This window comes from Haliotis cracherodii, unplaced genomic scaffold, assembly GCF_022045235.1.
Source record: "Haliotis cracherodii isolate W230 unplaced genomic scaffold, xgHalCrac1.p SCAF_8, whole genome shotgun sequence".
Lineage (NCBI taxonomy): Eukaryota > Metazoa > Mollusca > Gastropoda > Lepetellida > Haliotidae > Haliotis > Haliotis cracherodii.
This window is the reverse complement of record NW_027266341.1, coordinates 19200915-19214869: the sequence shown is the minus strand read 5'-3', so window position 1 is coordinate 19214869 and position 13955 is coordinate 19200915. Positions and strand designations below refer to the sequence as shown.

Genomic DNA, 13955 nt, shown 5'->3' with positions numbered 1-13955 from the left:
CAATACCTCCTCAGACCATGCTGCCATGTAAATCCATGTCTCTATCCACACGTGCTGGCTATCTAATTAATGCTTGATGACATCTGATGGTAACTTTACCATCAAGTACAGCTCATGTGACCAGATTGCAATAATCCCCGTAATCACAAGGGAACTGCTAGCTTTTAGGCACCAGATTTGTGTCATAATGAGAGGATGAGATACATAAAGATGGCCAGACAAAAACACACTAGCAACATCCCTGGCGACAAAGTAAAGCCGTCAACGGTAAATGTCACAGCCATAGTGCCCCGAGCGTCAAACACGAACATGGCTAATTTTGACAGACCTGCATTGGGCAGAGACGAAAGGACATCATTATATCCAGGAAGGTAAAGAGCCTTATGGGAGGTTCATCGCGATGTCTCCAAATGTCAGCAGTGGAAAAGAAAATGTACATCGTGTTGCTGATCTGACACTACAAAATGAAGCATATAATCTGTTTTCAGAATTAGCAATCCTCCTGGGACCTAGAGCATTAGATTCAAAGGCTTGTGAATAACATTTGTGTATATGGCAAGGAAAACAAATGAGGCTTGTGTTGTGTTATCACTGCCCAATTACACTGACAAATTACAGATTCTAAAATAGCACATACTTGGGTAAATCTACTTCAGAAAGCAAAACAGACCTCAGAGCTTATGAGATCAATTCTATTCATGGATGTCCTTTAAACAACTCTTCAGAAGACCAGGTGGTGCCATGGTGACACGGAAGGATATCATAAAATGTTCACAGACCCATAAAAGTTCTATCCTTGATAATTCAGTGTGATACAGCTACGACTGGAAGTGATGTCAATTGGATTAGAACAGGTTTCCAGAAAACTATACTTGTCTGAAGCAGTGTGCGACTTTAGCCATTAGACCAAAGCCCTCATCTGTGAAATTCTGTTTGGTCACGTAAGCTCAACAGACAATAGTGCATATAACACTAAAATGTACTGAAAAGGATGCCAAGTACCAAATTCGAGTGAAAAGCTTTTGGCACAAACTGCGGAAGAGGTGACAAAATGGATTAAGTGGTCAGGCTTTCCAGCTATATTACTCTGTATTGTAAATAAACAAATATATATATCATGAGCAACATCTAACATCATCAGTGTACGATGACATGCAATCAACAAAATCAACAGGCTTTGCTTCCAGTTCTGTTTCATCACATTCTTGTTTCTTGTTAAACGTTGCACTCAGCAATTGTCCAGCTATATGACAGCTGTCTGTGAATAATTAGGTCTGGACCAGACAATCCAGTGACTCAGACATGAGCATTGATCCTCAATAATGGGATGTGATGACATGTTTCAACCATGTCACTGAGCCTGACCACCTGATCCACTTAGTTGCCTCTTATGACAAGCATAGGTTTCTGTGGACCAATATTCTCATCACCCGTAATCCCCAGGGTTCTTGAGTACTGTAGTCACTCTGCACTTCAATCATCTGGTTACCGGTAAGTTCCAGACCCGTGAAGATCCGGCTAAGAATAGGTCTTCAGTCTTCTGCCATAAAAGGCAACTATGCTTGTCGTAAGAGGCAACTAACGAGATTGGGTGATCAGGCCCGCTGACTTGGTTGATGTATGTCGTATCCCAATTGCGTAGATCAATGCTCATGACGTCCTTCACTGGATTGTGTGATCCAGACTTGATTATTTACAGACCACCATAATATAGCTGAAATATTGCTGAGTGCTGGGTTAAACTACAAACAAACAATTTGTAGCAAAATAATTATAGCCCTCCAATGTAACTAGTCGATGAGGACTACCAGCATTGGATTTTTCTACTCAGCACAATTTAGAAGACTCGGGCTAGCAAACAAGTACGAATTTTGAGTGAGTGAGTGAGTGAATATGGTTTTACGCCGCTTTTAGCAATATTCCAGCAATATCACGGCAGGGGCCACCAGAAATGGGCTTCACATATTGTACCCATGTCGGGAATCGAACCCAGGTCTTCGGCATGACGAGTGAACGTTTTAACCACTAGGCTACCCAACCGCCCCTATGAATTTTGAAGGCTGTAACATCACACAACAGGTTAAATAGGCTTGTTTAATGTTCAGCATATTATCCCACCTTGTTACAACGTGATGGCACAAGAACAAGAACTGCATTCCCCTAAAACCAAAGACAAATAAAAGTACACTTAATCACAACATAATTAGTTTCAATATTATTATCAGTGTTTCAGGTCACTAAGGGCCATTGACCCCTCAAAACCACAACTGATCAATATTGACCCCAGCCCTATATTTCTGAAATCAAGCCCTATCATTTTCACAGATAAAGGGTAACCTGACCCATAAGCATGCCAATCAATCTAACACTACACATATGGCATACTGAAGTTCTGGAAAATGAAATAATATATAAAAAACTATTAATTATAGATTTCATAGATAGTCGGACCGGAAAGATAAAGGCGTTTCATCTGATTTTTTATATTACATTCTCCTGAATTTGATATCAAAGATAAGCAGTCTCCTCGCACAAATTCACAAAATCAATGTTACAGTACTTGGGCTCATAAGGCCTATCCACATGACTAAAGCAGTTCTTGCAGCAAAACGCTGACAGACATAAAGACACCAAGACTGACCGATCTAATTCAACACCTAAATATTCCTTGAAGCTGCAGTTCTGATAGAAATACGCTTCAACGAAACTTCAGTTGCACAATATTTGACACGAACACTAATTCCCCACCAGCGAAAATCTGTAAGGAACAGCGTCTCCTCAGACATGTTCCATAAACAATTGCAAGTAGTCTGAAGCAAACTGAGATCCCGTGGGACTTCACTCACGATGATTACTCCTATCATTGTCACACTCAAAATGCTAGGATACCAGTGAGAGGTTTCTGTATTACATACAGCAGAGTGATGATGCCATCTTGACAGTAGTTGGCCTCAAAATACAGGGCACTATATTATGTTTGTTTAAATGAAATGTCTGTTGTGGGAGATATATTTAATCAACATGTTATAATTCTGATGTGTGCCAAATAGGTGTCCGTGAAGATCTGGGGTAGAATTGGTCTTCAGCAATCCATGCTTGACGTAAAAGGCGACTATGCTTGTCGTAAGTAGCGACTAATACAACGAGAACGGGTGGATGGTTTCACATGATGTCAATCACTGGGCTGTCTGGTCCAGACTCGAATAGTTACAGACCACCGTCATATAGCTGGAATATTGCTGAGAGGGCGTTAAACAACAAACAAACAAACGCTGTTACTTTACATGTTACTTTAGGTCGTTCAGCCGCTTAGTAAGACGCAATGATGATCTCTAGAGCAATATACTGATCGGTTTGAGCAGGAGTATCAAATCATTGATTTAACACTATGTTGTCATGGTCACCAACCATTTCGCAATGACAAAGTGTGGGGAACAAATACTTTTTCCAAACACAATATTTAATCAAGCAAACAAAAACATGAATAGATTTTTGTAGCATGCTCAATACAAAGGGTTAAGACACTTTATACTTGAATCATTTAGGTTTTTACTGAGGAACTTTACTAGACTGCTTTTGGACTAGAGGATTAAGAAGCAGACTGAAAGGAGTTAACTTATACGCCACAATAAAAGGTGATTCAAATAGTGAGTGAGTGAGTGAGTGAGTGAGTGAGTGAGTTTAACTCAGCTTTGAACAGTATTTCAGTTGTATCAAAGCATGTCAGCTTGATTAGGGAGGAAAGAAAGAAGTGATGTAGGTCTCAGAAGGTTACCACTTTGGTGAAACCCATTAACACGGGAATGGTGCTAACAAACCTAAAAACACAATTGAGGCGATCAAGATTCAAACTCTCATACATTTCTGGCCTGCCCAAGGGACACAACTCTGCACAGTTGCCACACCATAGACGACTGGGCCACCTGTGCCCCACATAGCACTAAGAGTGAGTGAGTGAGTGAGGTTTTACGCCGCTTTTAGCAATATTCCAACAATATCACGGCGGGGGACACCAGAAATGGGCTTCACACATTGTACCCATGTCGGGAATCGAACCCGGGTCTTTGGCGAAAGCACTAAGAAGGGTCAGGTACCAAACAACAAGAACTGATGTTGGGCCATGCTTCCCAGCTGTATTCCTGCACATGGCGGGCCGTCCTACAATCTCATCATGCGCCATGTACTTCCATTACAGAAAACCTGTTCCTCCGTTACCAGCCTGATGACCTTACAGGTCACTGCCACGGCTGTAATATGACTGAGTGTGGGGAAAAAGCCTATAAAAGACTTGCATCCTCATACTGACCGATTATCTAGACTCGCCTATTATAAGGATAGAACAACTTTACACCCATGGACTAATCATTCAATACGAGGAGCAAGGCTAACAGCAGACAGTGGGGTAGACCAACATTTAGTCTCTGAAATCTTATATAACACAAAATCCTTCTTGACTCTAAAAATAAAATAAAAATTCCCTATGCTGTGGAATAGAGCTAGCTGGAGCTGGCTAACTTGCTTTTGTATGCGTTTCCAGATTAATTTTTCTTTTTCATAAAATAAATATATTCCACAGTCATGGTGCAGGACTAACAGTGGGGAGATGCTTGAGATTGGGAGACAGGCAGCAGAAGCAAGCTCCCACTGTGTATAAACAAAGAGGTCATTCCAGCCATCATAGTCCCCTCGCCCTTATCAGTAGATTCCAAATCTCATGTCCGCCTGTCACTTACATTTTGATAAACTATTAGCAACAACTTGAAGCAAATTCCACCGTTCTCGGTCTTTAAAGCAGTTCACAGAATCATTTCTTGACATATTTAGGTCACATCTAACTTGAACTCTTCCAGCCTCTTAGTATGACTCTAAAGCATGACACTGATAGGTTTGAGCAAGTATCAAATCAATGATTTAATACTGAGTTGTAGATGACCTTACAGGTCACTGCCATGGCTGTAATATGACTGAGTGTGCTCTAAAACCCATTCAGGCACTCTTGGCAGAATCAATTCTTGACATATTAGGACAAATGAAACAATACAGTGTGGCAGATGTTGCTCTTTGGTCAAAGTGATCTGTTTCTTCATTACTGCACTGAAAGGGACACACCATTTGTCCTATTTGCAGTCCTTAGTTTTATTCAACTCGACTTACAGTATGTCTGTTTACTCAAAGATCAAATAAGCTGATAAAAAGTCCTGTTTTGATTCCGTGGCAAATAAGAGCTCGGTATTCCAAGCTTGTCGAAAAAGCTGACAAGGAGTAAAATGGCGATCAACTGTTATGATGCAAACCCTGTATCATTGTACATGTTGTATGTTATTCTAAACTGGCAAAAAAGGCTGCATGGTTCATAAAACACTTGACCTTAAACACACAAATTTAAGACGTTCTAAGGCCTTTTCAAAGCAATGACCACACTTTTCAAGACACAAGTGTCTTGTGAATAAACTTAAGAGGACATATGTCCTCTCTAAACTATTCAATTAGTCACGTCAACACACCAGTGAATATTATTATTTATTAGTTAGGGAGGAATCTTTTGATTCATATCATCATGGAATATTGGAGAAAAAATAATTGGAATATACTTTTCACAAGCCAAGTTAACAATAATTGCCAAATTGAAAGCCTTTTATTAAATAATAAGGTTTTTACATCATACATTCAAAATTGAGGCCTTTATAAGGAGAGATAGCCAAATTCAAGGCATTTCCCAAGAGAACCCTGTGCATATTGGCAGCCTCAGTAAAGGTGGGGGGGGGGGGGGGGGGGGGAGAGAGAAAACTGTCCCCATGACGGCTACGGCACTGGTATGTAATCATATTCGAACCCTACACCCGAACATGAACACTGTACCTGTTCAAAGGTGGGACAATGTTTTAATATAAATACTATCCTTAGCCACGGTTGTGAAAGGGTTGGTGCATGACTTTCATGCTCAATGCTGGATTTTCTTCTCCATTCAGCGATACACTAAAAGGACAAAATGGCTCCTTTCGAGCTCATCATTAAGTGATCAAGATGTGTACATGTACCCACAGTTCCGTATAACACGGTGATAAGGACGCAAAGTCTACATCCCCTCATGTCCAGCTGGTCACTGACAGAGAATGGAAGTCAAATAGTGTATAGTAGGGCTGGGACGAGTCCAAATTTACTACCCGGGTACCCACCCACCTATTACCTGACCCTACCCGGGTATCCACTGTAGGTCTCAAGAGTATAGGTACAAAATGTCCGATTAGGAATAGTTTGACTGTAGCCCTTATAGGTACAAAATGTCGTATTGGGAATAGTTTGACTGTAGCCCTGGACAAAATGTATTTAGATACACGTATAAATGGATCTGGTCATGCCTCCACTGAAGTTGACTGAAGTTTTATCTTTTTTCAAACATATAAAAGTCTAGGTGCATAGTCAGAAAGAAATGCAAACATTAGTGACTTGTAGTGTAACCATATAGTTCAAGATCATTTTTGTTATTAAACATGTTTCACATGACCAACCACAGGTCCAGGTAGTTCTGTGGGTACCCGGTTCATTCTCAGTACCCATCAGACCAGAATACCCGAGTTACCCGTCCCAGCCCAAGTGCATCATGTGTAAAGACAGGCTGTGATGTCCCTAGGAGGAAAACAGGTCTGTCACATGATCAGCAATCGCAGATCTTATGGATCAGAATAGGGACTATTATAAACACTGCATTAGCAAACTATACTACCGAAAAGAAGTTAAGGACCACCCGATTCTGACATATCACTATAGTTACTCTTTATATAGAATTCAACTACAGTAATGTGAAAGAATCAGGTCGTCCTTAACTTTTTTTCAGCTGTATAAAATGGAGAAAATGTGTGACTTGCCTGATTGGGTTGATATTAATCTGAAATTAGCTTTACCAGGAAAATATTAATAAATTTAAATGTTGATAAAACCCAAAGAAATACACTCATCTAGAAAAACTTTCTCAAAATACAGACCCATGTAGATCCTATTGCATATTGCAATTCATATTGTTGATAGTTTGTAACTTTGTATGACGGTTTTCTGGTGAACATGGCAACACATTATTTATTCACAGGCTGCCACTATGTAGCCCTCTTATTGCATTGAACAACACTTACTTATTCACATCCATACATTGCCTGTCAGAGACTGTATGCGTATTGCATGTATGATGAGAAAATTCAGTGAAATTTCCCAAGAAAATAAATTCCATATTCAGGTTATACTAGCTCACAAATTATGTTTTAACTTGGCAAAGATGACTTGTATTTCATTGATCAATGAACAAGAAGACAATAATACTTAGTTTTACATTATTTCAAAATAATGTTTGAATACCTCTGAATTTAAGAAACAAAACTTCTTATTTTTCCACAAAATAATGTTTATCCCAATGTACCTGCCATTGGCCCTTAGTTTCATTTCCTAAACCAGTCTCTGATATGTTCAAAATAAACACACAGTAACATTACATACATGTCTTGTTCAACAATCAGGAAGTTTTATTTCTGTTGTGGGACAGAATGATATATTTTTAGTGCTCCTGAAGCTAAAGGAACACTCACTGCCCCTAGCTGTGGAAAATGTCAGTGAATCTTGTTGACCTCCGGCTACGCTTGACTAACTATCTATCCCCTGGAAGATACGAATGTGTGATATGGAGAGGTGATATATTTCAGGTTATACACCAACAGTGTACATTCAACATTGTTCCTGACTAAACTGCATACACGTATGTATCAGTATGCATGAAGATTTCCTCATGCTTGAATTGAATAATACTTTGTTCTGCATGCTGTAATTTTAATAGGTCAAATTGAATGGAAATAACTTGGCAGTTAAATCCAAGTTGAGTACAAATCGGTCAATATAATGCTTTCAAAAAGCTTTGGCAGCTCGCTGACTTGGTTGAAGCATGTCATTGATCCCAATTGCGTGAATCGATATTCATGACATAAATCACTGGATTGTCTGGTCAAACTCGATTATTTACAGACCGCCGTCATATAGGCTGGATTATTGCTGAGTGTGGCGTAAAACAACAAACCAACAACAACACCAAAATGCTTTGGCAGCAATGATAGTATGGACACAAGGCATATTAATTACTACATAGCGAATACCAATCATAATAACAAATGTGTATTTCTAAAAGCCTTTAAATAATACATGATTTGTAGTAGGGCTGGGACGGGTAACTCAGGTACCCTGGTCGGGTGGGTCCTGAGTAGGACCCGGGTACCCACAAGACTACCCAGACCCGTGGTTAGTCGCATGATATATTGTTTAATGACAAAAATTATCTCGAACTCTATGGTTACACTACAAGTCACTAATGTTTGCATTTCTTTCTGACTATGCACCCATTCCTTCTGACTTTTCCTATGGTTGAATAAAGATATGCATGTCAGATTGTTTAATACATGTGTCTAAATAGGTTTTGCAAGTGCTGTGGTAAAAGTTTCCCAATCGGACATTTTGTATCTCTTGAGACCTTCACTGGCTACCCAAGAGGGTCAGGTAATAGGGGGTTGGACACCCGGGTAGTAAATTTGAACTCGTGTTGTTTGAGTATACATGATCATAAAAAAACCATAACATGGCATCATTAATGCTTTCCGACTATCAATAAATCATAATATGGGTCACTCCTACTGAAGATTTTTAAAGGACCAGAGCCCAAACAGTCCAGGGACTGCCAATTTTGTGTTCAAGACAGATTAGTGAGTTTGGTCTTACTCTGTTTCAAATAATATCACAGGACACCAGAAATGAGCTTCACACAATGTACCCATGTGGGAAATCAAACCAGACTTTTGGCCTGATAAGTGAACACTTTAACCACTAAGCTAACTAATCCTAAGGGTGCCTCTAAGTTTGTTATATCAAGGTTCTACTTTAAATCATTTAACACAAACATGGATTATTCTTAACTCTGATGTTCAACAGCCCTGCCATACATTATACATGGAGCATTCTCAATACATGTATTAACTGTGATTTGACTAATACTTTAAAAAAACTCTATAAATTGAACAACAATACAAACAGTGTGATAATAATCAAAGAGAAAGAATGTCATCTGAATATAGGTACACTGCATAATATATGTCATACTCGTAAGGATCCAGGTTAAAATAGGCCTTCAGCAACACATGCTTGTCATAAGAGGTGACTAACGGGATCGTAAGGTCAGGCTTGTGGACTTGGTTGAAGCATGGCATTGTGTCCCAATTGCGTAGATTGATGCTCATGATGCCAATCACTGGCTTGTCTGGTCCAGACTTAATTATTTACAACCCGCCGTCATATAGCTGGAATATTGCTGAGTATGGCATTAAACAATAAACAAACAAATAATACAGTGAATACAATAAGGGAGAGTTGTCATTGTTGAAAGAGTCAGTTGATGAGAAGGACATACTCACTGACAGTGGTATAAAAACCTGATATTCGGAGTCACTTATGATGGAAATGGTTTAAGCTGAGTGTGGCGTTAAACAACAAATAGACAAACAAACAAAGCTCATATGTCGTATCACACCTCGTTTCACATCCCTAAGAGCACTGTGTATTGTCCCTACTGTTCTACCTTCATTGTTCCTACTGGCTGTACCCACTGACAGACTCGACAACCTCCTTCCAGGGACAGGAGGCACTTTCAACATGTCTTGCTCAGGTATGGGGTACATGTTCAACAAACACAATCACTGGTAACATTTTTCCTTGTTTAACTACGGAATACTGAAGGTTGTTATCTGTCAACCAGAACACTGTTTTGGTTGGCTGTCGTATCATGTAATATTGTTGTGTACTGTCTGGGTGAAAGTCACAGTGGAGAATAAAAGATTTATATCACCTGTATAGCCAGTGTCTCTTTTTCAATGCATCCGTATTTAGCCAGTAGAGGATGGTGGATAATGCATTTATTTTAATCCCTATGTGGGATTTTTAATTCATTTTAGAGATTGAACCAGGAACTGATACCAAGAGGAGGTAGACACCAAGCGTCAATATTTAACTTATTTGTATGTATCATTTGGGACGGAACTGTTTATTTTGTTTGTTTGATGTGTAATGCAATTTATTACTTGCCCTTGAAGAGATCACCCGTTCAATAAACATACAGCTGTATTACACATTGTGTAATACCAAAACAAGTGCTTATGTACTCTCAGAACACGTTTCACGAACAAATATTGAAAGCTCTCAACATCCCTTGGCTTATTCAAAGACATTGCATGTTGAGATGATAGATCACTGAGAGGAGCTTGTGCACATTCAATGACCCCAGCAACCTTGTTGCTAGACTGACGTCACATGTCATTGTTTCGCCGATGGATCTCGTAACAAAATTCCACAAATTACGTCATTGGATGTTGTGACGTGACTGTAAACTTTGAGGTGCAAGGCCCAGTTCCACAAGGCGACCGTATTGTAACGCAACGACAGTCGTTAATCTTAGTTTAAGTATGTGAGTTGCGATAACCTTAGCGCTACGATGATTTTGTGGAACGGTCGCCTGAATTCTAAAGGTGGACCGTTGTATGATATTAAATTCATACGTTTCAACTTTTGACGTGTTTGAAGTATAATTCTGTTAAACTCAGTTGGATTATGCCGTGAATTGTGTAGGTGTCAGCCTATTCAAACTCAACAGTATAAACGTTATAAATGGCAAGTAATAAATAAAATGCTAAACTCGCTCCCTTGTAAAACCAATTTTATGACCTGCATCCGTTGGGCTTTCCTCCCACACGAAGCTGACATGCTGTAATGTAACTGGAATACTGTTCAAAGTGGCATTAAACCCAACTCACTCACTCACTTACAATAAGCATAAAGTTACCAGCAAATTATTTATCATAACCATATGGGTAAAGTTGTTTTTGTTATGGGGGATAAATCATTGTCAGGTGTACCATACGTTAAATTTCCCATCATTTAAGATAAAATGAGCAATAGGTGAGTTGATATGATTGGCGCTAGGTGTCAGTAGGTGTCAACATATTTTTCATCTGCTACTAGATAGGTTAAGTGTCCTAACAAGCATGGTCACCATGTAAGTGCAATAACAAGCATCCTCTTAGACAGGATCTCAATAAGCCCCTTCTTTAACCTCTGACTTGGTTAAAAGCCTGAAGTGCTAATTGCATCAATTAGGGTAATGGATGACTGATCAGTTGTAACAGCAGATTACAACTGTGGACTGATTATGTAAGTCCAAAACTAGCAGAAACTTCTCCCCAAGCAAACATTTAATAAGCTCATCACCAAATATGAAGCAAACACAAACAAAAAACACAACATACACATAATTGGCTTTTGAGTGGTCATGTCTTGAAATCCATGACACAGACAATACCACAAGCAGAGAGTGAATAGAAGCAGATGTGTTGAAACAGGTGACAATCTTGTCCTTAGCTAAAGTCTAAAAACTAAGAAACACCTGAATACCAATATTTTCATGAATGAAATTGTTATGTACTTCACTCCAGCATGCAATTATTATACCAAATTAATGTATTATAAACTGTCTGTCTGAAAACACCGATGTTTACAAACTAAATGTAGAGACTACTGGTCACCAACAAGTCATCACCATTTTTTACATGTTATTTCCGAAATATTCCACGTACAAAGTTAACTGTGCCAACTTTGATTTGTGTAAACATGAGCAGATGCATGTATTTCTGTCCGTGGAGAAAGTTCCAGTTGATTTCTGTTATAATGCGACGATTGGGAATCAAAACAGTGGGAATAGAAACTTCCTATCGACCAGCTGTACCAGTGATCAGCATTGTCTAAACAGCACGTGTCCTGGATCGTGCACACCACTTCAGTTATACAAATTACTTTTCCTATTTTCTGTGGTGTTGCATTCAATTATTATATACACTACAATTAATAAGAAATGCTTTTATCAATCTTTTCGTCTGCAATTTGATGTAAACCAATATTCCCCAAATTTGATATGCACATGCTTATCCTCAACACTATGAACGATCAATTTCGCAATATATACATGGTTAAGCATTTTGGAAAAATAGCTCAAATAGGTTTTAGAATTGTATTTTGTATTCTGCGTGTCATTTCTCAAATTGTATTTGAGCAAGGTGATCATATGGTGTTTTTTAATGTTTCCTCACAAGAGTCTGTTTTGGTATTAATTTCTTTGATAAATACTTCTCTCTTCTAATGAAACTGAGCAAAAGTAAAACGAGAAGCGATCATGTGCACACTATATTAAGGAGTTGGTGAGTGAGTGAGTGAGTATGGTTTTACGCCGCTTTTAGCAATATTCCAGCAATATCGCGGCGGGGGACACCAGATATGGGCTTCACACATTGTACCCATGTCGGGAATCGAACCCGGGTCTTCGGCGTGACGAGCGAACGCTTTCACCACTAGGCTACCCGACCGCCCCAAGGAGTTGGTGATAATTGGTCTTCGGCCATAACTGGTCGTGAACATGTAGTCATTCATAACAAAGGGTGGGAGGGCTATATTAATCAGTGGAGAGTTGTGAAACAATATACACAATCGTGAAGAAAATAGTGACAAAAAAATTAGTAATTGTATTGTAAAAAATAATTGTAAACTGAAACTGTTTTGCTATTAATCAAGAAAAAAAACTACGAAAGCAATTTGGCCTCATTGTGCTTGTCATGAAAACAAATTAAAACGGTTTTGAAGGGTAGCTAAATATGGCATACAATTGAGAGGATCGTTTCATATGTGAATATTCTTATACTTCATGGTTTGTGTAACACCATAAATTGTATATGGCTTCTGTAAATATGTTGAACATTGTTACGTATAATATACAGATTATAAAAAAATTTCCAAGCAAACAGAATTTTAGGTGTATATATGGAACTTTGGTGAAAGAAAAAATATATTACAAAAAATCAAAGACATGTGGCATTATTTTTATCTAATACTTAAAATATTTTTTCAAGCAAAATCTTTTTTTATTTGCTACAGTTTAATAGACAGGGGTTATTTTTCTTGTCTGAATTGAAAATTATGTTTTTGGAACTTTAACAACATGAAAACAACAAAAAATACTCACAGCGTCCGGCTCATGAGCCATAAAGACATGGCACTCGAAGTCATCACTATTCAGCTGTTGACGAGAGAGATAGGCAAAACATCTTGGCTCCTGGTGAAGTTTAGCAAATCTGGTCAACTCCTGCAGTTTGTGTTCAAACAATGCATCAGTTCCCATGTCGTCACAACTTGTTGCTTTGAGACAGTGGGGCAACACCTCGAGTGTCACCTCTCTCGCCCCTTCCTTTCGCCGTCGAATCTCGGCCATAACCCATGGCTGGACGCTCTGGGTATGGCGCCTGTCCATGCAGGATGACCCAAGATACGCCACCTTGAAACATTTGCCTGATGCATCTCCCGATTCTGCCATACCGGCCGCTTGCTTCACCTCGGGGTCGGCTTTCACTGATTCCATACCGCTCAGCCTTGAACAGCTGATCAACGAAACACGCACCTGCTTAAAATCAGAAGTCAAATCGTAAACAAACCAGCAGACAGGCTGCAACCTCAATGTCGTCAACACTTCTCTCTCACATATTTCCAATAAACTTCAGAATAGCATGAAACGGTTGTCACAGCATGAAACCTGCGGCCTTCTCGAGCAGATGAATTCTGATATTCCGTGGTTATTTTCGTCTGCACAAACTTCCACGCTTTTGTTTAGCCGCCATAGTGGGCATGACGTCATCAACGTCACAATAACACAATATTGATTTCTGGACGCATATATTCAGCTAAGTACTATGAAACATTTCATCACTGGAGAAACAGATTTATATCCCACATAAACATTGATTGCAATTTTGCCAGAATTGTTTACAAGAGGTAGGTCAATGTATTACATTTTCGGCACGACTACTTAAAAACGTCACGTTGGTGTTCTGTTGGGAGGA

The 13955-nt window shown here is 39.2% G+C and overlaps 1 protein-coding gene across 1 annotated transcript in view; it reads right to left on the bottom strand.

Moving 5' to 3' along the window:
- Window positions 1-13742, bottom strand: part of LOC139449432 (TBC1 domain family member 1-like) — a 95146-nt gene extending 81404 nt beyond the window's left edge. Inside the window, exon 1 of the mRNA XM_071230822.1 lies at window positions 13085-13742. Coding sequence (XP_071086923.1) covers window positions 13085-13477 — 393 coding nt within the window. The 5' untranslated portion in view covers window positions 13478-13742. The remainder of the gene's footprint in view (window positions 1-13084) is intronic.
- Window positions 13743-13955: the final 213 nt, after the last annotated feature.